The following is a 23,945-nucleotide window of genomic DNA, read 5'->3' on the forward strand; positions in this document are numbered from 1 at the left end:
ACTGCATACAGCTGTTTTAACCGCTGTATGGAGGGAATGTCATGGAACTGTCAGAAATAGACTATTAATGACAGTTCTGGGACTGTCCTTCAATGCAGCGGTTGAAACATTGTATGTATTTGTTTCCATAAATGGATCCATTTATGGAAACAAATACATACAATGTTTCAACCGCTGCATGGAAGGACAGTCCCAGAACTGTCATTAATAGTCTATTTCTGACAGTTCCATGACATTCCCTCCATACAGCGGTTAAAACAGCTGTATGGAGTGAATGTCCCAGATCTATCAGAAATAGACTATTTATGACAGTTCTGGGACATTCACTGCATACAGCTGTTTTAACCGCTGTATGGAGGGAATGTCATGGAACTGTCAGAAATAGACTATTAATGACAGTTCTGGGACTGTCCTTCCATGCAGCGGTTGAAACATTGTATGTATTTGTTTCCATAAATGGATCCATTTATGGAAACAAATACATACAATGTTTCAACCGCTGCATGGAAGGACAGTCCCAGAACTGTCATTAATAGTCTATTTCTGACAGTTCTATAACATTCCCTCCATACAGCGGTTGAAACCGCTGTATGGAGTGAATGTCCCAGAACTGTCAGAAATAGACAGAAACTGTCACAGAACTGTCCTTCTTCTCATCCTTCTCCTTCTTCTCATCCTTCTTCTCATCCTTCTTCTCATCCTTCTCCTTCTTCTCATCCTTCTCCTTCTTCTCATCCTTCTCCTTCTGCTCATCCTTCTTCTCATCCTTCTCCTTCTTCTCATCCTTCTCCTTCTCCTTCTTCTCATCCTTCTCCTTCTCCTTCTTCTCATCCTTCTCCTTCTCATCCTTCTCCTTCTCCTTCTCATCCTTCTCCTTCTCCTTCTCATCCTTCTCCTTCTTCTCATCCTTCTCCTTCTCCTCATCCTTTTTCTTCTCATCCTTCTCCTTCTCCTTCTTCTCATCCTTCTCCTTCTCCTCATCCTTTTTCTTCTCATCCTTCTCCTTCTCCTTCTTCTCATCCTTCTCCTTCTTCTCATCCTTCTCCTTCTTCTCATCCTTCTCCTTCTTCTCCTTCTTCTCATCATTCTCCTTCTTCTCATCCTTCTCCTTCTCCTTCTTCTCATCCTTCTCCTTCTCCTTCTTCTCATCCTTCTCCTTCTCATCCTTCTCCTTCTCCTTCTCATCCTTCTCCTTCTTCTCATCCTTCTCCTTCTTCTCATCCTTCTCCTTCTCCTTCTTCTCATCCTTCTCCTTCTCCTTCTTCTCTTCCTTCTCCTTCTTCTCATCCTTCTCCTTCTTCTCATCCTTCTTCTTCTCATCCTTCTCCTCCTTCTTCTCATCCTTCTTCTCATCCTTCTTCTTCTTCTCATCCTTCTCCTTCTCCTTCTTCTCATCCTTCTCCTTCTTCTCATCCTTCTCCTTCTTCTCATCCTTCTCCTTCTTCTCATCCTTCTCCTTCTTCTCATCCTTCTCCTTCTTCTCATCCTTCTCCTTCTCCTTCTTCTCATCCTTCTCCTTCTTATCATCCTTCTCCTTCTTCTCATCATTCTCCTTCTTCTCATCCTTCTCCTTCTTCTCATCCTTCTTCTTCTCATCCTTTTCCTTCTTCTCATCCTTCTTCTTCTCATCCTTCTTCTTCTCATCCTTCTCCTTCTCATCCTTCTCTTTCTTCTCATCCTTCTCCTTCTCCTTCTTCTCATCCTTCTCCTTCTTCTCATCCTTCTCCTTCTCCTTCTTCTCATCCTTCTCCTTATTCTCAGCCTTCTTCTTCTCATCCTTCTCCTTCTCATCCTTCTCCTTCTCATCCTTCTCCTTCTTCTCATCCTTCTCCTTCTTCTCATCCTTCTCCTTCTCCTTCTTCTCATCCTTCTCCTTCTCCTTCTTCTCATCCTTCTCCTTCTCCTTCTTCTCATCCTTCTCCTTATTCTCAGCCTTCTTCTTCTCATCCTTCTCCTTCTCATCCTTCTCCTTCTCATCCTTCTCCTTCTCATCCTTCTCCTTCTTCTCATCCTTCTCCTTCTCCTTCTTCTCATCCTTCTCCTTCTCCTTCTTCTCATCCTTCTCCTTCTCCTTCTTCTCATCCTTCTCCTTCTTCTCATCCTTCTCCTTCTTCTCATCCTTCTCCTTCTCCTTCTTCTCATCCTTCTCCTTCTCCTTCTTCTCATCCTTCTCCTTCTCCTTCTCCTTCCTCATCTCCAAGGGCATTTAAATTAAAGGTACAGTGTTCTGCACTAATTTAAAGGCTCTCTGAAGCCTAGAAACCCTTTAAATAAGTCATCTTCGTAGCGGAGAAATTCGCATCGAATCGAATTTCACACTGGAATTCGCCGAATCAGCCGAATCGAATTTTTCATTTCTTCGCTCATCTCTACTCATCACAGATCAATGCATATATTCGCAAGCACACCATGGATCATGAAATGTCGGCCAAAACTTTTATTGCAGGAAGATCACATCACAAAGGATCAAGTATAACATTTCGAGACGCTCAGGATCCCTTGGTCAGGCATGTGATGTGATCTTCCTGCAATAAAAGTTTTGGACAACATTTGATGATCCTTGTTGTGCTGACGAATATGTACACTGAGGAGTGTACATAAGCCACAGCAAAAATTATCCTCACTGTCGTGTTTGCGGAATGCTGCCCATTCAGCTACATGGTATCAGCCTCTTGTAATCAGCAGTACAACTGAGATCAGACTTGGAGAGGGAGTAGCAGGACACAAGATGCCAATCAGTTGTGCTGTAGTGTTCATGTGCTGAACAGAAACATGGTGATAAGAAGTGTGTCTAAAGTGTATCTATGTATTGAGGTGTTTTAGCTCTAAATTTATCATTTATTTTTTTCCACTTTAAACTCATGTTTGACCTGCTCAGGGGTGCCATTTAAAGAGACACGGTGCTTTAATCCAGTGTGTGTATGTGTGCATGGTTGAGTGGGTCAAATTAAAATCAATGCAATTACTCTCTCTGCACCTATAATTATGTATAAACCCGAATGTGTGCTTCAGTACACAGGAATTTCATTTTCATTGAGGATTTAATTTTCTAGGCATGTGTTGTAATTGATAACAGAGGGATTTTCCCTGCTATCAGTGAAATGGTTCTGTTTTAATTACTGCTCTAATAGAATGTATGATCCTAGTCTGCTAGATGTAAAATGACAGCAGCCAATTATGGTGAACAGTATACGCACAGTAATTGAGCCAGAAGGAGTCTGATTGGCTGGGCGCTTCAACATGACACAGAGATCAGAAATAGAAACACGTCCACCACTGCCTGGGACATTGTATTTTCCAAATGCAGATACGCAAGTTAATTAAGTCACTTATAAATAGGCTAGACTGAGCTGATATACTTTACCACATCCATGTGTCACTCTAACAGATCAGATAGGCCAAATCTGGGAACAATCTTTTTTTCATTGTGTAAACAGGAAATCATATGAGTGCAATACTGTGGGTTTTGGTCTGTTTAATGTAGTAAAATAGCAAGTCCCCAAATCCAAATAGGCATCTCATAGTGCTAGAATTTTCTCTCTCCTTTCCCTCTCTATCCCATATATATATATATATATATATATATATATATATATATATATATACTGTATACTATATTGCCAAAAGTAGTGGGGCTCCTGCCTTTACACACACATGAACTTTAATTGCATCCCAATCTTAGTCCATAGGGTTCAATATTGAGTTGGCCCACCCTGTGCAGCTATAACAGCTTCAACTCTTCCGGGAAGGCTGTCCACAAGGTTTAGGAGTGTGTCTATGGGAAGGTTTGACCATTCTTACAGAAGTGCATTTTTGAGGTCAGGCACTGATGTCAGATGAGAAGACCTGGCTTGCAGTCTCCGCTCAAAGTCATCCCAAAGCTGTTCTATCGGGTTGAGGTCAGGACTGTCAAGTTCCTCCACCCCAAACTCGTTCATCCATGTCTTTATGGACCTTGCTTTGTGTGCTGGTGCACAGTCATATTGGGACAGGTAGGGGCCATCCCCAAACTGTTCTCACAATGTTGGGAGCACGAAATTGTCCAATATGTCTTCATATGCTGACGCCTTAAGAGTTCCCTTCACTAGAACTGAGGGGCCAAGCGCAACCCCTGAAAAACAACCCACACACCATAATCCCCCCTCCATCAAACTTACACTTACAACTTTTTGGCACAATGCAGTCAGGCAAGTACTGTTCTTCTGGCAACTGCCAAACCCTGACACATCCATTGGATTGCCAGACAGAAAAGCATGATTTGTCACTCCAGAGAAAACGTCTCCACTGCTTTAGAGTCCAGTGGCAGCATGCTTTTCACCACTTCATCCGACACTTTGCATTGCGCTTGGTGATGTAAGGCTTGGATGCAGCTGCTCGGCCATGGAAACCCATTCCATGAAGCTCTCTATGCACTGTTGTTGTGCTAATCTGAAGGCCACACAAAGTTTGGAGGTCTTTAGCTATTGACTATGCAGACAGTTGGCAACTATTTTGCACTGTGCACTTCAGCATTCGCTGACCCCACTCTGTCATTTTACGTGGCCTACCACTTCGTAACTGAGTTGCTGTTGTTCCCAGTTGCTTCCACTTTGTTATAATACCACTAACAGTTGACTGTGGAATATTTAGTAGAAAGGAAATTTCATGGATGAGCTTATTGCACAGGTGGAACCCTATCACGGTACCACGCTTGAATTCACTGAGCTCCTGAGAGCAACTCATTCCTTCATAAATGTTTGTAGAAGCAGTCTGCATGCCTATGGGCTTGATTTTATACACCTGTGGCCATGGAGGTGATTGGAACACCTGAATCCAATGATTTGGAGGACTGGCCAAATACTTTTGGCAATATAATATAATATAATATATATATATATATATATATATATATATATATACACACACACAGACACATACACACCTCTGAAGATATGCTGTGGCTGTGGAATCTGGTACCAAGCAGTTGGTAGATCCTTTAAGTCCTGTAAATTACGAGGTGGGACCTCCATGGATTGGACTGGATTTTCTACCACATCCCACAGATGCGCAATTGGATGGAGATCTACAATTGTGTATGGGGGGGGGGGGGGGGGGGGGGGGTTAGGGAATGGTTTGAAGCACTTTTTGTTTTTGTTGCTATGTCCTACAGTTTACAGCTTCATATAGCCTTAGAACATCCTATTTATTACTGACATCCTTCTTGAACTACAGCAGCGGATTTATAATCCATCATATACACAATGGTAGTACTACTGTGGACTTGGAGATGCACCATGTGCACCACTTGTTGGGCCCATGAATCTGATCAGGTCCAATCTGCAGCACACTGGTCATGATGACCTGGAAGCTCTGCATGCTATTCCTGTTCATGCAGAAACCTCTTATCATCCCTTTCAATGGAGTCACCCAGAAGTGCTCCTATACATGGTAAAGTTATCTGGAGGTACCCAGTGGGGATGAGATGTTGTAGAAGTCAGCTTTATTATGTCATCTCACTGCATCTGCTATGATGTTACTTTGGCACCAAAGACCCAGTGATTATTCCATATATTTAGAGATAGGAATGGAGGGTTGAAATACGGTCATTTGGGACCTACAGATTTCCCTTACTTCTAAACTACTGGCTAACAGCCAGCACTCAGTGAGGTATCTAGAGGGATATTGTGAGTTTTTTTGTGATCACATAAGTCAGTGATTCTACACTATTATTATTGACTTATATTGCACCATAATCTTCTTTGGAACCTTAATATGTACTAAGTACAACAAGGGTAGATAGTCTAGGTAAAATAGTACATGAAATGTTCTAAAAACTCATACTAAACCCACAACAGTAAAATCAGTCTATTTATGCAGTAAAGCATGCTTGTTATACTCACTGTGGAACCTAAGGGGTTAATCCTCTACATTGTGTAAAGGCCCTTTGATCCTGTCTTCTCTGTTTCTCCCCTTTTTCAATCAATCACCTCTTATCTCCAGACTGAACCGTAGGCATGCACATGCTCAGTTTGGTTTGTATTGCTAGAGATATTTTTTTTCTTGCTAGCGATCAGCACAGGGCCAATCAGCACTGTCCAGACAGAGGTCAGGGGATTTGCATCCTCCTAGAGCAGAAAGAAAGCTCCTCCTACAAGCTTTAGCTAGTGGTGGGCTGGACATAGATATAAGTCACAATACTGCTCCAGCTGCTGATGAGAAAAGGTATTTAGTAGTTTATATTTACTAAAATAATTGCATTTCCATGTTCTGTGTACTGTGGCAGACCAGATATAGTGGATGCAGGGTCCTGGGTTTAGTAACACTTTAAGTAGCACCATGTGGCAAAACAAGAAACAATAGAAAGAAAATCCTTTCCCAATGAGCATACAACTGATCATTTTGAACCTACCTGAACATTAAAAATGTGTTCAAAACATTTTTCTTCTGTGCTAATATCAACATTTCTCATTATAGCTCTGTCACCGGTCTCCTTAAATTGCCCTCTAGATGTCACTCTTGAAGACAAGAGATCGGCATCTAATGTAGCGTTGTAAGTAATTGCCACTGCACAAAGACAAGCAAAACCAGGCATCAAGGCATGTTGTGGAATACGGGAAGTATTTTAAAATGTAATACACCAACAAATAAATATTCTGTCATTTACTCTGAGCTCTGAAATGTTAAGAACAACGCTTAGGGGCCTATTTATAAATCTCAGCAACCTGTTTTCCCTAGTTTGCCAATTTCACATAGAAAGCTGTTGAAATCTAAAACATTACTGAAAAGTAGACAGAATGGTGAAATCTGATGTAATGTGGACATAAAAAAAATTACTATACCAACTCTGAAAAGAGTTCCTTCTTAAATTTCCCTCCATTAAAATGATGCCAGATGTGGAGTGGCATAAATTAATAGTGAAAATGTCGATATTAAAGAAGGTTATCCTTCTCTTTAAGTTCTCCCTGGAATAGATGGCTAGCAGACATATCAGATCTAGATGGGGACGATTGGTCAGATATCTTGGTGTTCCCTTTTAAACAGCTTGTCTCCCTCAGGGACAGACTTATTCAATTTAAAATAGTTCATAGAGCCTATTTCACCTCATATAGAGTGCACAAAATGGATCCTAACTCCTCTCTGAAATGCTAGAGATGCCCCCACATGTTGGGGGACTTCATTCATATTTGTTCCTAACCCTACTATTGCCCAGTACTGGGAATCTGTTGTCAGCATCATTAACTTCATATCTGGAATTACATTTTCTCCCTCTCCATGCCTCTGTTTATTGGGACTAGTTGAAAATTTTGCCCCTACAATAGCTAAGTGGAGATTACTTGGGCTTCTCCTGTTTTATGCCAGAAAGGCTATTACCCTTATCTGGAAAAAGCACACTCCCCCAACTGTAATGTTTTGGTAACAACTGGTCAACACGGCTCTCCCCTTTACAAGGGTACATATTCTCACAGAGGTTATCCTAAAAAGTTCACCAAAGTATGGTTCAAATGGCTCCAAGACAGCTTTACAGCTTGCATGTAAGCTGTCTCTACTGGTTCTATACTGTTGTGAATTCTCTGGTGATGGGGGGGGGGGGGGGGGGGGTTCCAAGGCTAGGTTGGCCTCTGTCTGAGGGGTAGCATTCATTGCCACATTTATGTTGGTTATGCGAGCCACACACACTCAAGGTAATTGTTTCTGTGTTTTGTTGTCTCAACGTGGGTGTCTTTTGTACTTTCTTGAAAATTCAACTTTTCTGTTGCCCACCTCTGCAGACCATTGCTCAAAGACAGGTTTCCTAGCTGTAGTGAAGCCCTCCATGGAGTGGATGACTGTGGGTTCATCATCTGCTACGTCACCAATGTCTGATCTACTGCACCCTACCCAAGCCCCCAAAGCCTTCTTTACCACTGTACCTACTCCCTTGCCCTCCACCCACACTTCAGGTTGTTTCTGTCCATGTGCTCACAGCTCAAGTGTGCCATGAAGAGGTACAGTACATGCTTAAAGGCAAACATATACCTGCTCAGTGACTGCCTCTACTGTCTTCTACATTTTCCACTCTTCAGTCTAGATACCAACATCATTGTTTTATTTGGCTATTGTTTTCAATTCTTTAGTGTCTTCAGGTGATCTTCTGCTGCAAACTTCAGCCATAGTGCCCTCTGCCTGTACAAACTTTGGTTTTGACACAACTCTGTCTCCTGTCTTTTATCCCTGTCCTGATACCTAGCTTGTTCATCCCCTAGTACTGTCCTTTGGCTTGAAGCCACCTGCATGTTTGTTTGACCCTTCTCACCTCTCCTACATGTCTACCCTGCACGCTACGTGTCTACGTGACCAAAGACCATACATCTGTCTGACTTGTTTGACTGTTGGCCTAATCCCCCTATTTCTAACCCCCTGGCAATGTCCTTTTCAGATATGACTCTAGATCTGCTAGAACCTTTTCTGCCTTAATTGGACTATAGTAACACTGTTCAGATTCTATGGTCCACAACATAATAACCAAATATGGTGCAAAAACTTAACACTTCTCAAAACAATGGCTGCTAAAGCTGAAATGCATTTCAGCAGCAGTCATCAAAGCCAAAGGCACAGCATTCACTTACACTATTCACCAAATAGATTTCACTTAAAGTGGTTGTAAATCCTTACATATACCCAGTGAATTGGCTGGCCTTTAGCTGATACACAGAGAAGAAACAAATCCTCCTGCATAAGTTGTACCTGTTTATCTGCCACCATTTCATCTACATCATGGAAAATGCAGAATTTGGACAGGACCTCTCAGCTATGAAAAAGCAGGGGGCACGGAACTGAAATTACACTCAGTAAGGAGAGCTCTGAGAGCTGATTGGCAGGAAGGGACACCCTCTCCCCTTTCTCAGAGCACACAGGAACAGAGTTGTCAATCACAGGCTGTGCACTCCCCTGTCATCATTTTTCTCTTGGTGTCAAGAAAACTTGTCAGAAGTGACTGTGCAGATAGTAGAGGAAAAAGGCAGCAAACAGAAATGACACTCAGCGCTCTGGATTGAGACACGTACACACTATAGAGGAATATGCTTTGTTCATATTTCATGTCTGAAGTTTACAACCATTTTAATGTTTGCATTAATGCTTAAATATCTACATGAAAATTGCAACAAGAAGTGCTGTTTTCTGTGTATCTAGTGTGCGCTTGATAGAGGTAGCACTCCCTGTACTAAGGAGTGTTGGGTCATTGTGGCAGATGAGTTGCAATGAGAAAAGTTTGGAAGCATGAAAACATGAAACAATTAGAATTTATGTTAAAATAGAAACAGTAAATTAACAATATAACAATACTGGCCGTTGTAACTAGGCCCCTTAGATTCATGTTTACTGTAGACATACTATAGTAGATGATGACATTTATCATTATAGTTATTATTATTGTACTCACTTGTTTGACTCCTCAAATTAGCTGGTCTGAATGTTGACACAAAGCAGATTTTTACAGTAATCTCACTATTTTTGTTTGTGAGAATTATTTTATCTGGGATAAATGATGCTTTTACAGTCACGTCTGCTATACCCAATGACCTGCAAAGGAAGAAAGATATATTTCACATAAATAAATTAATCAGCTCAGCTGCCACACCTGTACACTTGTAATAGACCGGTGCTATTTTTACATTTTACAAATCTATCTATCTATATATATATATGCATGTCCCATGACTATTACTTGCCTAATCCAGCCCTCATGTGATAGGGCAGAAGAATGTTTACCAAGGAGATTATTGTTAGGGTTAGCATCGCGCCCCATAATCTTGTCATGGATATTGCAAAAAGCATAAGGCACAACGTTGGTTATTTACTAATACTACATGCTTCAAAATATAGTGCAGTTTTGCATAGAAACCAATCAGCTTCCAGGTTTTATTGTGAAAGCTTAATGGAACAATTTGAAGCTAGAAACTGATTGGCTGCCATGCACAGCCGCACCAGATTATGGGTGCTCTAGCTTTAGTAAATCTTCCCATTACTGTGAAGATACCTACATGAAACAATAATAAACTGTGCACCAGTGTTAAGTTTGTTGCAAAAAATATTTTTGTCGACTAAATTAACACTATTTTGGTCGACTAAAGTACGACTAAAACTAAAATTGCATTTTAGTCAAGACTATTACCAAAACAAAATCAAAATTAGACACCAAAATTAAAACTGCACTGCCACATAAGAATAAGTGTGTGTGTGTGTGTGTGTGTGTGTGTGGGGGGGGGGGTTCTTCTACTAAGCTGCTGAAAGAAAAAATAATTAATACTTTTTTTCTTAATATTTCATGTTGGTAATATATTCAGATAATATATGCAATGGCAGTACAGCCAACAGAGTTTACAGTTGTTTGGGTTTTTTCTGTTTGTCAAAAAGCAATATTTTTGTTTGTTTACCTTGGCTTTGTTTATTACCATTTGTACCACCTCCCTCTCCCTTTAGATTGTAAGCTCCATGACCTTACCCCTATCCCTTCTGTATTGAACTGTATTGTAATCGTACTGCCCCCCTTTATATTGAAAAGCGCTGTGCAAACCGTTGACGTTATTTAAATCCTTTATTATAATAATAATAGTAATAATAATTCAAAGCAGCGAAGGAACAATAAACATTGCAGTCTTGAAGCTTGCACCTTCAATAAGTCAACAATCACAGCTTTCATATATCTCTGCCTTTTAAATATTCCTGAGTATTATTTGGAGTGCAAACCACCTATTTTCTGGTACAGAAGAGATTTCTGTGTTGTCAGCCTAGCCTGGATACACTGGAGAAATGAAAGGGGGTTGGGAGGGTTGACATGTCCAGGCTCTCTGTATCACAGATTATTTTAATAATTCCAATTTAGTCATTTGATTTACTCACCAAAACTGTACTGCTTTCCCAAAAGCCCCAACAGACACATCAGTAATGGAATCTCCATTTAAATCAGTGTGTCCATCAACTGATCTTCCAAAAAACTGCAATTGTGAGTTAACCGAGGATCCAAGTATTTTCTAGAAGAAAGAAAACCATTTAGCAAGCAAATCAGTGCAATGTGTGCGTGTGTATACTTTACTTAGCTACATTTCTTTCATTTTGAATGTTTTGAATAGTTTTCCATTGTAATTGCAAATAACTACTACAAATGTCTATGTCAGACTAAGGCAACCCAAACATTGATCTTTTTTTTTTCATTCAATGGGCGATCCATTCAGTGTGGTTGAGGGAACCCTTCCTGCCGTGAAATTGTATTCTGACAGCAGGGCGCTTTCAGGGAGGCTATAGCTGATGGCATTGATCACTCAAGAAAAAACCCAACAGGCTGGTTGCACACAAGTCAATTAATGGATCGATTTGTGTACAACCAGCCTGCCCATATATGAACAAAATGTAGCCAGTTCCTGCTAAACCGGTGGAATGTCGATCCATGTATGGCTGGCCTTACAAAGTCTTTTTGAAGATTGTTTCCTGTCAGTCTCACTACAGCTACTCACCACAGCTTCTATGAATCACGTATTTGGCTGGAAAGGGTGGACATAGTCAAGGTCTCTTGAAGAAAGCTCCTGACAGCCCTTTAGCTGTATTAACCCCCACCAGAGTGGAAGATCATGCCGGTGGAGGTGAGCAGGGACAGAGGAAGATTTCTCCTGAAAGTAGAAGAATCAACACAACCGACACATCATACTTGATGTAAGTTATGCCCCTTGTGTTGATTTTTATGTTTTTCATTTTAGCTAAACTTGGGCTTTAATCCTAGTTTTCCAACAATTGCAAAGTCATCTATCTAACAACAATCTACCTAAATAAATGTCAGCTGTGGGAACAAAGGTTCACCTCTAGTTCATTGCTATTCCAAGGACTTTGTAGTGAGGTGACAACACAGTGCCTATGCTGTTCTGAAATTCCAACCTTGTCAGTTCTGTCTGCTGGGCTACAGAACTCCTCCTATCCCCACCTCTTTCTGTCCCTCTTTACCTCTGTCTGTCCCTTTTTTCCCAACAAACAATCTTGCTGATTTGTCTTCCAAAAGCCCACAAACTATTTGTAGGGAAAGGGCTTTTGGGAAATGTAGTTCTGGGAGTTTGCTTTGCAAAGAACTGGGATCCCAGTAGCTGCCCCTATAAGAATTTTACAAGCCTGGTGATGACAAAAGAAAAAAAAAATCAATGCTCGAACATGGTCTAGAGGGGGAGAGTGAGGTTTGGGGTAAGTCTGGGTTGTCCCTATGCAAATCCTTTAATCATCTTCTTCCAAAATAAAGCACATGAAGTTCTCAGGTTGTCTTCTGATGTTTGTATCTGTTCATATATTTAAAATTATCATAACTAAATGCAGGATAAATGTGGAGCTTTCATAAGTATCCCTACCTGGGAATACTTAGTCCTAATTGTATTTTTTTTCCCGTTGTAAATATAAACAGCACCGCTGGCCTCATTTTCTAAAGGTGCTCCAACAATAACATCATTAAAACCATCCAGATCGATATCAGATAATGCTGCTATTGCTGCTCCAAACCGAGCATTGTCCAGATTATCAGGGCCTTTCAACTGTTCACGCTGATTTAAAGTTCCCTAAAGAAAAAAAAGAGAAATGAATTGCTGTACATATTCCATTTAAGCTCATGGAATTAGCTGATTTATTGTAATATTATTATTGGTATACAAGATTTATATAGTGCCAACAGTATAAGCAGCACTTTACAACATAAGGGCGGACGGTAGAAATACAATACAATATGATACAGTAGGAATCAGAGGGCCATGCTTGTTAGAGCTTATAATATAAGAAGGAAGGTCAAGAGATACATTAAGTAATAACTTTGGGATGAGCTGATGGAGAAAATAACAGTTGTTATGTGAGGGCAGGGTAGGCCTCTCTGAAGAGAAGGGTTTTCAGGGATCGTCTGAAAGTGGACAGACTAGGAGATAGTCAGACAAATTGTGGTAGGGAGTTGCAGAGGATTGGAGAGGCTCGGGAGAAGTCCTGGAGACGAGCATGGGAGGAGGTGACAAGAGAGCTACAGAGCAGATCCTGGGTGGAACAAAGAGAATGAGTAGGTCGGTATTTAGAGACTAAGTTAGTGATGTGGCTGGGGGCCAAGTTGTGGGTGGCGTTGTAATTTGTTGTTAGTATTTTGAATTGAATTTGTTGGGAGAGCTGAAGCCAGTGGAGGTATTGGCAGAGAGGGGTAGCAGACACTGAACGGTTGGTAAGGTGGATGAGTTTGGCAGCAGCATTCATGATGGACTGAAGGGGGAATAGCCTATGTAAAGGGAAGGCCAATGAGGAGGGAGTTGCAGTAGCCGAGGCGAGAGATGACCATATTGAATAATATTGTATTTCACTAGACTTTAAAAGAAAAGAATATAGATTTTACCCCATTGATGGAAAATAGATACACTTGTCCTTGTTCTTTCTTGTTCTCATTCATGAACATGGGGGCTCCTACTAACAACACATCTGTGATAGAATCCATGTCCACATCTACAGCACACAACACACTTCCAAAATAGGAACCAATCTGCAAATAAATTGGGACAAAAAAAAGCATCTTTGACTACACAATCTTCCCACTTTTACGTTGATTATGCTGTAGAAAGGCAACACACATCTCTATATAAATGTGAAGGTTCTAGGAGGTTGTCAAATTTGAAGACAAGGAAAAACTATGACAAAGGCAGCCCACATAGAGCAATGAGTGCCCAAAGTCAGGGATGAGGTTTGGGTTCTGAGCCATCTTGGCTTCAAAGTGAATATTATGGTCCGGCAATCCTCTAAACTGATAGCCAAAATTGTGCTCAAACGAATAATACAGTGCATAACCTTTGGACCAAGTCATATGGGTTCCTGAGAGCCAATAATCTCAAAGAATGGACCATTGGAGTCATAAAAAAATTCAGATTTTGCTGCAATCCCTGTAGTAGTGCCGACTACTACAGTAATTGTCAACTTCTCCAGCAGCTTATCAGGTATACAATATTCATACTTACACTGGTCCACGCTGGATGTAACTACACAATTAGGATCATACATAGAGTTCAAATTTAAAACAGGAAATGTCTCTACTATTCAAAAGCAGTCAGTCTGATATTTCTACCATTGTTCATCTATTGTTTACTGTAGAGGCAGTTCAGCAATACATACAGTCAAGACTTCAGGCTTGTTAATGAGCAATATGCAGGATTCCTCTGGGTTCACATACCTGTTCTCCTTTCTGTATCTGAAGGATCGTCACATTCCCCTTATTATTAATAGTGTAAACCACAACCTGACCAGTGTAGTTCATTCTTGGGGCTCCAGCAACAAAGTTCACTGAGTTTCCTACATTGAGAACAGCAACAGAATATCCTGCAAAATAAATATACGGAACACACTCAGAAAGCGAATTACTTCACAGCATATGGTTTTCATAGGACATACCAAGACAATCATTAAAATCAGATGCATGTTTTTTCCCGAGATGCAAGCTTCCTATGAAGAGATGCTGACAGGGGTGTATAATGGTGCTGAATCCAAAACCCACAGCTTTCAGTAACACAGGGGGTAGCGACATATAAGACAACCTTATTTCCTCATACAATTTACTCATCTACTTTTTTTCCTGTCTTAAGTGCTGGCTTGATATGTAATCACATCCATAATGTGGCCTGGGACCTTTTTGCCTGGAGGTAAAGCAGAACTCCAGCTGTGTCTATGTTTCCTTCCATTGTCCAATCAAAAGCCCCCCCCTTCCAAACATTCCCTTGATCTATTCTTTTTTTTAACAAAAATACCATATACATATCTTTTTCACTACAATCTTCTAGCCAGTCTTGCGATGCCATGGCTCCTTCTTTGTAGCAGCAGCGTGGTCCTTTCTCCTGAACGCCGCAAAGTTCATATACTAACGTGTAAGTGCAGCTCAGGCCTGTAGTTACCCCCAGGGTGTATTAACAACAGGCTTGGCTTACAGGAAATTAGTTCAATTATGTGTAGTAACCTCCTAGTCAGCTAGGGGGAGCTAGACTCCAATTGTTAGCAAGGAGGGCTGAGTAGCAGCCTGGGTGTGATAGCTAGCAGGGGTTAAATTATGGTCAGAGCTCAGAGGCTCTGCAGACCAGCCCTCTGTAATTTTCCCCTGCTCTAGAACTTTGGAGAAAGGTCTAGAAGCAGTAGGTGCATATGAGAAGTGGCTAGTCTGTACTCTTGGAGGATCCTGGCCAATTCCCAACAGGAGGTTTGGCAAGGGGCCAGGACAACCTTTAGGAGTAATGGAGCCTGCTCAGCAGCAGGAGAGTTCGGTTGGAAGTTGGAGATGGAGCAGTGAGGCTGGAGAGCAGGAGCCTGGGAGGGTGCCCAGATGGAGAGGGGCTCACCTACAGGCAGTTGATCTTGGAAGGAGAAAAGCTCAGGACCTTCACCAGCCCCAAGAGAAAAGAACACCTCTGTAGCAGGGAAGAAGCGGCCCAGCGGCCTGGTAGCAGCCACCGACCCAAAGAAAAAAAAGAAAGGTGCACCAGCCTAGTGCATTATCCCTGTGGGTTTATTGGTAGTATGAAGAGCTAAAAACATATTCACAAACACAAGTGGTATATGGCACATGAAACCAACATTTGTGGTACAACTGATGTAAAGACCCAAGTGGGTCCAACGCCAGTAGAAGCGCCATCCAGGATTCAAGACAGCTTATGCATTTCAAGGGTACCCCCTCTTCAGAGCAGCCACCAGCAGCACAGGAGAAGTAGACCTGCACCCCCTGGGCCAGATAGGGGGAGGAGACACTCTAATGGGAAACTGGATTAGCTTGCCACCTAGGACTGTTTCACTATGTATGTGGTAGACACCGTATCTCCTGCTCAGGGATTCACGCAGGGGCAGCAGAGTGGCTATATGGTTAGCACTTCTGCCTGGCAGTACTAGGGTCTTTGGTTTGAATCCCAACCTCGGCACCATCTCCCTGGAGTTTGCATGTTCTCCCTGTGCCTACATGGGTTTCCTCCGGGTACTCCAGTTACCTCCCACATTCCAAAGACATGCTGGTAGGTTAATTGGTTCCTGGCTAAATTGGCCCTAGTATGTATGAATGTGTGCTAGGGACCTTAGATTGTACGCTGTTTGAGGGTTAGGGACTGATGTGAATGTACAACACACACACACACACACACACACATGTAAAGCGCTGCGTATGGTGGCGCTATATAAGTACCTGTAATAAATAAACAAATAAACAGCTGGATAAGGAAAATCTAGGGTTTGATGGTACTACAGGAGATGCTGGCTAGCTCTCCAAAAGAAACTGTTTTGCTGTAATCACTTGTACATAGTTCAAGAAGTTGTCCTTGGTTTTTCAGTTCCATTTGGGCATCCCATAGACGCCTTACCCTATCCTAGTTAAAATCCTCCTAATAAAAACCCAAAAAAACAAGCTCAAGGACTGGTTACTGACTCCTGAATGCAAGTCAGAGTGAAAATGCGTGTTGCTGGCTGAGCAGGACTATAGGGGGACCCAAACATTAAGCAACTCCGAAGAGGGTAGTGCTACATATGCTTGCTATCATTTAGCCAGTGGTGGCAGAGTGTAGCATGGAGTTACACTTTAAAGAGTACAAGCATTCTAAATGGGACATATAATCATGGCCAAAAATATTCGGACAGAGAATGCACCACTTTGCCCAGAAAGGTGAGCAATTACATAGGTTTAGGCATTCTCATGTTTCTTTCTTCTGTTTGTATTGGTATGACAAAAAAAGTGGAGAAACAAAAAAAATCTGATACATTCCACGCAGAAAACCCCCAAAATTGACTGGACAAAACTATTGGCACCCTTAATTTAATATTTGATTTGATAGCATACCCCTTGGAAACAACAACTGAAATCAATTGCTTTCTGCAACCATCAATGAGTTTCGTATACCTCTCTACTGGAAGTTTGGGCCACTTTTCTTTCGCCAACTGCTCCAGGTCTCTCAGTATGGAAAGGTGCTCTATGGGATTGAGATCTGGACTCATTACTGGCCAGTTCAATACTCTCCAGTGCTTTGTCTGAAACCATTTCTGGGTGAATTTTGATGTGTGCTTTGGGTCATTGCCCTGCTGTAAGACCCATGAACTCTGACCAAACTTTCTGACACTGGGTCCTACATTGCACCCCAGAATTCTTTGGTAGTCTTCAGATTTCATAATGCCAAGCACACAGTCATGACATCCAGTGCCTGAAGAAGTAAAGTAACCCCAAAACATCAGTGAACCTTCACCATGTTTGTAGGGACAGTATTCTTTTCTTTTAAGGCCTCATTTCTTTTTCTGAAAACAGTAGAATGATGGGCTTTACCCAACAGCTGTAATTTTGTTTTGTCTGTCCATAGCACATTCTCCCAAAAGGATTTTGGCTTCCTCAGGTAGGTTTTGGCAAACTCCAATCTGGTTTTTTATGTTTCTGTATCAGCAGTGGGGTCCTACTACCATAGCGTCCCTTTTCATTCAGATGGCATAGTGCGAACTGACACAGTTGTAGCTTGTGCCTGGAGGTCAGCTTGAATTTGTCTGGAAGTTGATCGAGGTTCTTTATCCACAATTTGAACAATCCTTCATTGTAATCTTTGATCAATTTTTCTCTTTTGTCCACGTCCAGGGAGATTAGCTACAGTGCCATGGGCTGTAAACGTCTTGACAAAGTTGGGCACAGTGGACACAGGAACATTAAGATCTCTAGACTTGCAACCTTGAGATTGTCCATGTTTTTCCACAATTTTTGTTCTCAAATCCTGAGACAATTCTTTTGCTGCTCTTTCTCTTCTCCATGCTCCATGTGGCACACTGACACACAACAGAAAGTTTGTAAAGAGTAAATTTTTCACCACTGTAACTGGTTGCTAGTGTGATTTCCATATTGTTAGCACCTGTCAATTGATACAGGTGAGTTTAACGACAAATTTCAGGAGCCTCACAAACTTGCAATGCAATTATTTCTTACAATTTTAAGAAGATGCTAATAGTTTTGTCCAGTTTTTTTGGGGGGGTTTGCTTAGAATGTGTCAGCTTTGGCTTTTTGTTTCTCCACTTTTTGTGTCAAACCAATTCAAACAAACAAAATAAACATGACAATGTCAAAATATTTGTAATTGCAAAAGTTTTCTGAGCAAAGTGATGCATTATCTGACAGAAATGCAGGCGTGCCAATAATTTGGCTATGACTGTACCGTCTAAATGTTGCTACATGTTACCACCTTAATTAGATAATAAAGATGTAATAATGTGTTATATTACAAAACAACTCAAGCCTAACTGGATTTCTCTCTTGTGTAAAGAGGAGTAGCGATTCTCTCCACTGGATTCTTCATAACAATATATGGGGACCACACAAGCTGTTGACAATCAGACCAGCTGCAAAACCAATCCCTAAGATTGGTATATCTAAAGCAAGTGTGGGGAGAACACTTTGTACAGTGGGAGGGTCTAGTTGGTGTTCATGCTCTGCCGAAGTAAAATATATTTTAGACAGCATTCCTGTTTAAGGAGCAACTGCAAAATGCAAAATGCAAAGGAAATAAATCAGAGACCTGGTAATGGTCTCTAGGAAATGCTGTACCATCTTAAAAAAAAGCCACAGTTTCCTTTTTCTACATGTATGTTAGAGTTATAGGATACAAGGACATCTTAATTCAGCATCCTTCTAAATATCTTATGGGCAGGATTGGTGCCAAGTAAAAAAAAAGACAGAGTGCTGCATCGAGTTTGCCCATTTTTTTTTACATTTGGTATTTTTTTTTTCGTATACCTTTTTGTTTGAGTATAGCTCTATGTTTATCCCAGGCATGTTTGAAGACATTTACTGTTGACTCACTACCTGCTGGAAGTCTTCTCCAAGCATCAACAACCCTTTCAGTAAAATAATACTTTCTAAGATTAGCTTTGAACTTTTCTCCAGTTAGTTTGAGGTCCTGTGTTCTTGATTTAGGTTTCAAAATCCTGTCCTTCTGAAGCTTATTCACCCCATTTGATGTATTTAAAGGTTTCAGTCATGTCTCCTTTTTCCCTTCTTTCCTCCAGACTGTACATACCTGACTTCCTAATGTGAGGACTACAAATACCTGTAGCATTTGTATCCAGAGGTAAAGATTATTAACACTTATGCAGTAATGAACTTTCCTTTATAAACCTCAAACTTACCTAGATAAGAACTTTCATTTCGGTCATAAAGAACCTTTTCAAATGCGTTGTAGGGGAAAATAGAAAACTGGTTTGAATTTTGGTGCACAACAGTGCCGCTCCAGTCATAAGCACCAACAGCTCCCAAAACCAGTGATTTCTGTGAGGCATAATAATGTATTAAGATTGTGATACAAACAAACCAACAGTTAATTACCTCATTAGGTTCATTTCATGTGTAAATACTAGTTTATTTATCAGGACCATGCTGAAGCATGGGCAAAAGGGGCACCCGTGTTGGGGGCAACTTCTTTTGAAAGAGCTTACCAGGCCTCCAACCACTTCAGAAGTGTTTATACGGAGGCATCCTTAGGAATAATACGTGAGCTCAGCACATTTTTCTTAAGGTCCCTGAAAAAGGCCCTCTAGTAAGAACAGCGACTTCTATCTACTTACCTCAGCAAGTGCTGACTCAGTTTGGGATTTTGCTGAAGTGTTTCAGCCCGGAGAGAATCTTCATATCCAACACTTCCAGGAGTGTTGAATGCTGTGTACTCCAGTAGCATCCGCTGGCCCCTACGTCACTACAGGACATGGTAGTGAATGTAAAAATTGTAATGATACATCTGCGGGGAATTTGTGTTATATCTGTTTATTAGCATACAAATGGAAAACTGCAGTTCTTAGAATGCACGGTAAAATAAATAATTAGACACAGAAACCAAACATATTTTGCTTGGCAGCTTTTAGAATGATACTTGGCTATTGCACAAAAGAGGTGAGATGATAACTATGCCAAGATGTATGAAAGAACAGGCTGTAATCTATTGCTATAGGTCAGTGGTCGGCAAGCCGCGGCTCGCGAGCCACATGCGGCTCTTTACAAACTTAAATGCGGTTCTTCTGTGTGACGGGCGCCCGCTCCCCTCCCTCCTCTCGGGCGGCCGCCCCAAAAGTCAGGACTCTGCAGCTGTCAGGATGTAGGAGGGGCAGCCAGGATGTAGGCGGGGCAGCGTGACGAACTCCTCTCCTCTCACAGTCTGCCCTGAAGACCAGAACGGCGCGGGAACACGGCGAGAAGAACGCGCGGAGCAAAGGTAAGTGATGAATTACTATGGGGGATGAATTACTATGGGGGATGAATTACTATATGGGGGATGAATTACTATGGGGGATGAATTACTATATGGGGGATGAATTACTATGGGGGATGAATTACTATGGGGGATGAATTACTATATGGGGGATGAATTACTATATGGGGGATGAATTACTATATGGGGGATGAATTACTATATGGGGGATGAATTACTATGGGGGATGAATTACTATGGGGGATGAATTACTATATGGGGGATGAATTACTATGGGGGATGAATTACTATATGGGGGATGAATTACTATGGGGGATGAATTACTATGGGGGATGAATTACTATATGGGGGATGAATTACTATATGGGGGATGAATTACTATGGGGGATGAATTACTATATGGGGGATGAATTACTATGGGGGATGAATTACTATATGGGGGATGAATTACTATGGGGGATGAATTACTATATGGGGGATGAATTACTATATGGGGGATTAATTACTATATGGGAGATTAATTACTATATGGGGGATGAATTACTCTGGGGGATGAATTACTATATGGGGGATGAATTACTATGGGGGATGAATTACTATGGGGGATGAATTACTATATGGGGGATGAATTACTATATGGGGGATTAATTACTATGGGGGATGAATTACTATATGGGGGATGAATTACTATATGGGGGATGAATTACTATATGGGGGATGAATTACTATGGGGGATGAATTACTATTACTCTATGTTGCACTGACATGCATGAAAACCCTAATTGTAATGCTCATTACAACATGATTAATATGTGTTGAGTGATTTGTATTCATTCTGAATGGCACCTCTACAAACATACAGTAGACCTTACAGCACTGTGCTTTGGGCGTTGGGCTGAACTGAATTGTCAAATACTGTACAATGCATGTGTGTTTTTTTGTAGGTTTCTGTACTTTAAAATCCCATTTCCTGCCTTGCATATGCATTAAAGCTGGATGCCCAGCACATACTGTATAAAAGACAAAATGTTAAGTGGTTTTAAAGGCAGAAGGTTTTTTTTTTATCTTAATGCATTGCCTGCATTAAGGCAGAAAACCTCATGTGTTTAGCTCCCCCCTCAGTCCCCCCTAAATACTTATTTGAGCCCAATCTCCATCCAGTGCTGTGACTGACAGCACTTTCCTCACTGGACATGGAGGCAGCAGCTGGAGCCATTGGCACCTGCTGCTGTCAATCACAGCCTGTGAGGAGGGGGTAGGGGCGGGGCTGAGCTGCGCTGTGTGTTTCAAATGACACACAGAGCCCGGCTTGGGATCGAGCTTGCATGAATGCCACCATAGCAAGCAGCTTGCAATTGGGGCACTCGGAAGGGGGGGAGAAGCCAGGAGCAAAAGCAGGGGGAGGGGGGGGGGCAGAAGGATCGGGGCTGCTCTGTGCAAAACTATGTATGACATGTTAGTTATTTAAAAAAACAGACACTTTAATTCAGCTTTGTAGGCATTCATACATCATTTAATGTATTTTTAAATGCAATGCAAGCAGTTATGTTAAGCTTTTACATACACAAACAAGTGATCAGGCACATTACTAGTATTAGACTTTAATATTTATTTTACCTTTTCCTGTGAGTACTGAGCACTGAAGCCTACTTGTGACATTTCCATCTGGAAGGTTTCACCTCCTTGCGTGGTTCCTAAAATTGCAAATGAATAAATAAATAATAGTGATTTGTCTAATGTACTATGAATAACTGTATATGGGAAAATTAGAAAGAACATGAATATTCTTCTACATATACTATGATTACTCATGCCCCTTTCCCTGCTCTTCAGTACTGCATAGATGGACCTCCTTTTTCTTTTCTTAGAATTGCCCTGATGGCTCCCTTTCTCTGCCCTTAGTACTGCCTTGGTTGACCCTCATCCTTGCCCTTTAGCACTGCCCTAATGGCCTCTTGTCTTTACCCTTAGTATTGCCCTGAAAATTCCTTGCCTTTTAGTACTATCCTGATGACTTCCATTAACTTGTCCTTTATTAGTGCCCCAATAGGCTCCTTTCCTTGCCCTTTAGTGCTGCCTGAATGGGCCCCCTTTCCTTGTCCTCTAGTACTGCTATGTTTGGTCCCCCTTTTCCTGAAGAGCTCCTGTGAAGTAGAAAATTGCTTAGATAAAATTTTGACATCTTTAACTGAAGAAGCTGCCTGAATCTACCTGCCAATATTTCTTTAAAAAATATTCTCAGGTGATGCACTTAGATATTTTACATATTTTACATATATATTACAGATATTTTAGATATTCTACTTAGATATTTATATTTTCTTTATTACTAAAAATGAGAAAACATTGCATAAAATGGCATTACCTTCAATGCTAAAAATTCTTTCTCCCAGGGTACCAGCTTTATCTAAAAGTGCAACTTCATCTGAGACATTAAAGAAGAATTTCTCCTTGGGGTCACTGGCGATTCCTTTGATTTCATTGATCAGGTTTTTGCTGTCAATGCTGTATCTATTGTAATATCCTAATACCTTTTAGAAGCACAGACAAGAGAAACATTTTGATCAGAGCAGCATTTTTTTTAGTATAATTCCAGACCTCATATAACACCATTCCAATTCACGGGAAAAATTAATTAAGAAATCTAGCCATTCATTCCAGCATTCTTTTAGTAGGAATCAAGATCCTTAAGTGTCGATTCACACATGTGTGTTCTGGATTTCAGTGCAATCAGTGGTTCAGAGCCGGTTCAGGACCAGTTTTTGTAACACAGCCGTGGATTGTACTACTCACAGGTTCTGGGCTGGTTTGGATGCCATTTTGCAAGGCTTTTTTGGTTTTGCTAAGGTGGAGAGGAGGGGGGGAGCAAACTGTGCTGAAACCTGATCATGAACTGATATCCTGTTCACAACTGATGACGTGCAATTCAGAAGCGGTTCCCATAGAAGTCAATAGCCTGTAATCCACACCTGAACTGGGCTTCACTTCTCAGAAATCGGCCAGCACTCTTTTTCAATCCACCCTGAATCTGCACTGCCAGTGCACCAGACATATGTAAACAGGCACCATAGGAAGCAATGTTATTTGTGGTTCAAATCGCATCCAATCCGTATATACGTGAACCGACACTAAATGTTTTTTTGCATCTAGGAATCTATGCATGTTGGATGAGTTTGTGAAAAGTGATGCTAGTTATGACGTTAATGTGGTCCAATGACCCCAAAATAAGTGAAGAGAAGTGGAAAGTCATGTTGCTCTCAGTACCATTCTTATTTCTCCAAAACGTCTACAATAAAACATTTAGATTTAAATCTGATATTTGTGTTGCAGAAAGAATCACACTTCTTAAAAGCTACGGATCAGATCGAACATCACCACACTAGAAGACAGCTCACCACACAAAGCAGGCCTTTTATAAATCCCATAAAACTCACTTAGCAGAAGGTAAAACTTCTATCAATATCATGAATCCTGCTTAGCCCAGGATCCGCACAGCCTGTTAATGAGCTTGGTCGTAAATAGCTAACTGGCTAACAGACGGTCATAAATAGTACTTAGCAGACTCTGACAAGCCAGAGACTGCTAGTAGTGGCTGCAACCCCCATAATGTCAAATTCTCTAATAGAATCGGACTGTAAAATGCCCTTTTGGTATGTGACTTCACACATACATTTTTTAGTCTGTTTTTGCACTACACAGAGTAAGGTTTCATACAATTTCCATAAGTAATGCTATGATGCTGCTACA

The 23,945-nt window shown here is 41.2% G+C and overlaps 1 protein-coding gene across 1 annotated transcript in view; it reads right to left on the bottom strand.

Annotated features, from left to right (window-relative positions):
• The window catches only part of ITGA2 (integrin subunit alpha 2), a 166,076-nt gene that overhangs the window by 49,834 nt on the left and 92,297 nt on the right, over nucleotides 1-23,945 (bottom strand). Inside the window, exons 9-17 of the mRNA XM_089682690.1 lie at nucleotides 22,564-22,729; nucleotides 21,816-21,892; nucleotides 19,126-19,264; nucleotides 14,180-14,325; nucleotides 13,355-13,498; nucleotides 12,345-12,548; nucleotides 10,861-10,991; nucleotides 9,401-9,540; nucleotides 6,389-6,543 (exon numbers count right to left, since the gene is read on the bottom strand). Coding sequence (XP_089538816.1) covers nucleotides 6,389-6,543; nucleotides 9,401-9,540; nucleotides 10,861-10,991; nucleotides 12,345-12,548; nucleotides 13,355-13,498; nucleotides 14,180-14,325; nucleotides 19,126-19,264; nucleotides 21,816-21,892; nucleotides 22,564-22,729 — 1,302 coding nt within the window. The remainder of the gene's footprint in view (nucleotides 1-6,388; nucleotides 6,544-9,400; nucleotides 9,541-10,860; nucleotides 10,992-12,344; nucleotides 12,549-13,354; nucleotides 13,499-14,179; nucleotides 14,326-19,125; nucleotides 19,265-21,815; nucleotides 21,893-22,563; nucleotides 22,730-23,945) is intronic.

Source organism: Staurois parvus, unplaced genomic scaffold, assembly GCF_062004578.1.
Source record: "Staurois parvus isolate SC_StPar_1 unplaced genomic scaffold, SC_StPar_1.0 ptg000294l, whole genome shotgun sequence".
Taxonomy (NCBI): domain Eukaryota; kingdom Metazoa; phylum Chordata; class Amphibia; order Anura; family Ranidae; genus Staurois; species Staurois parvus.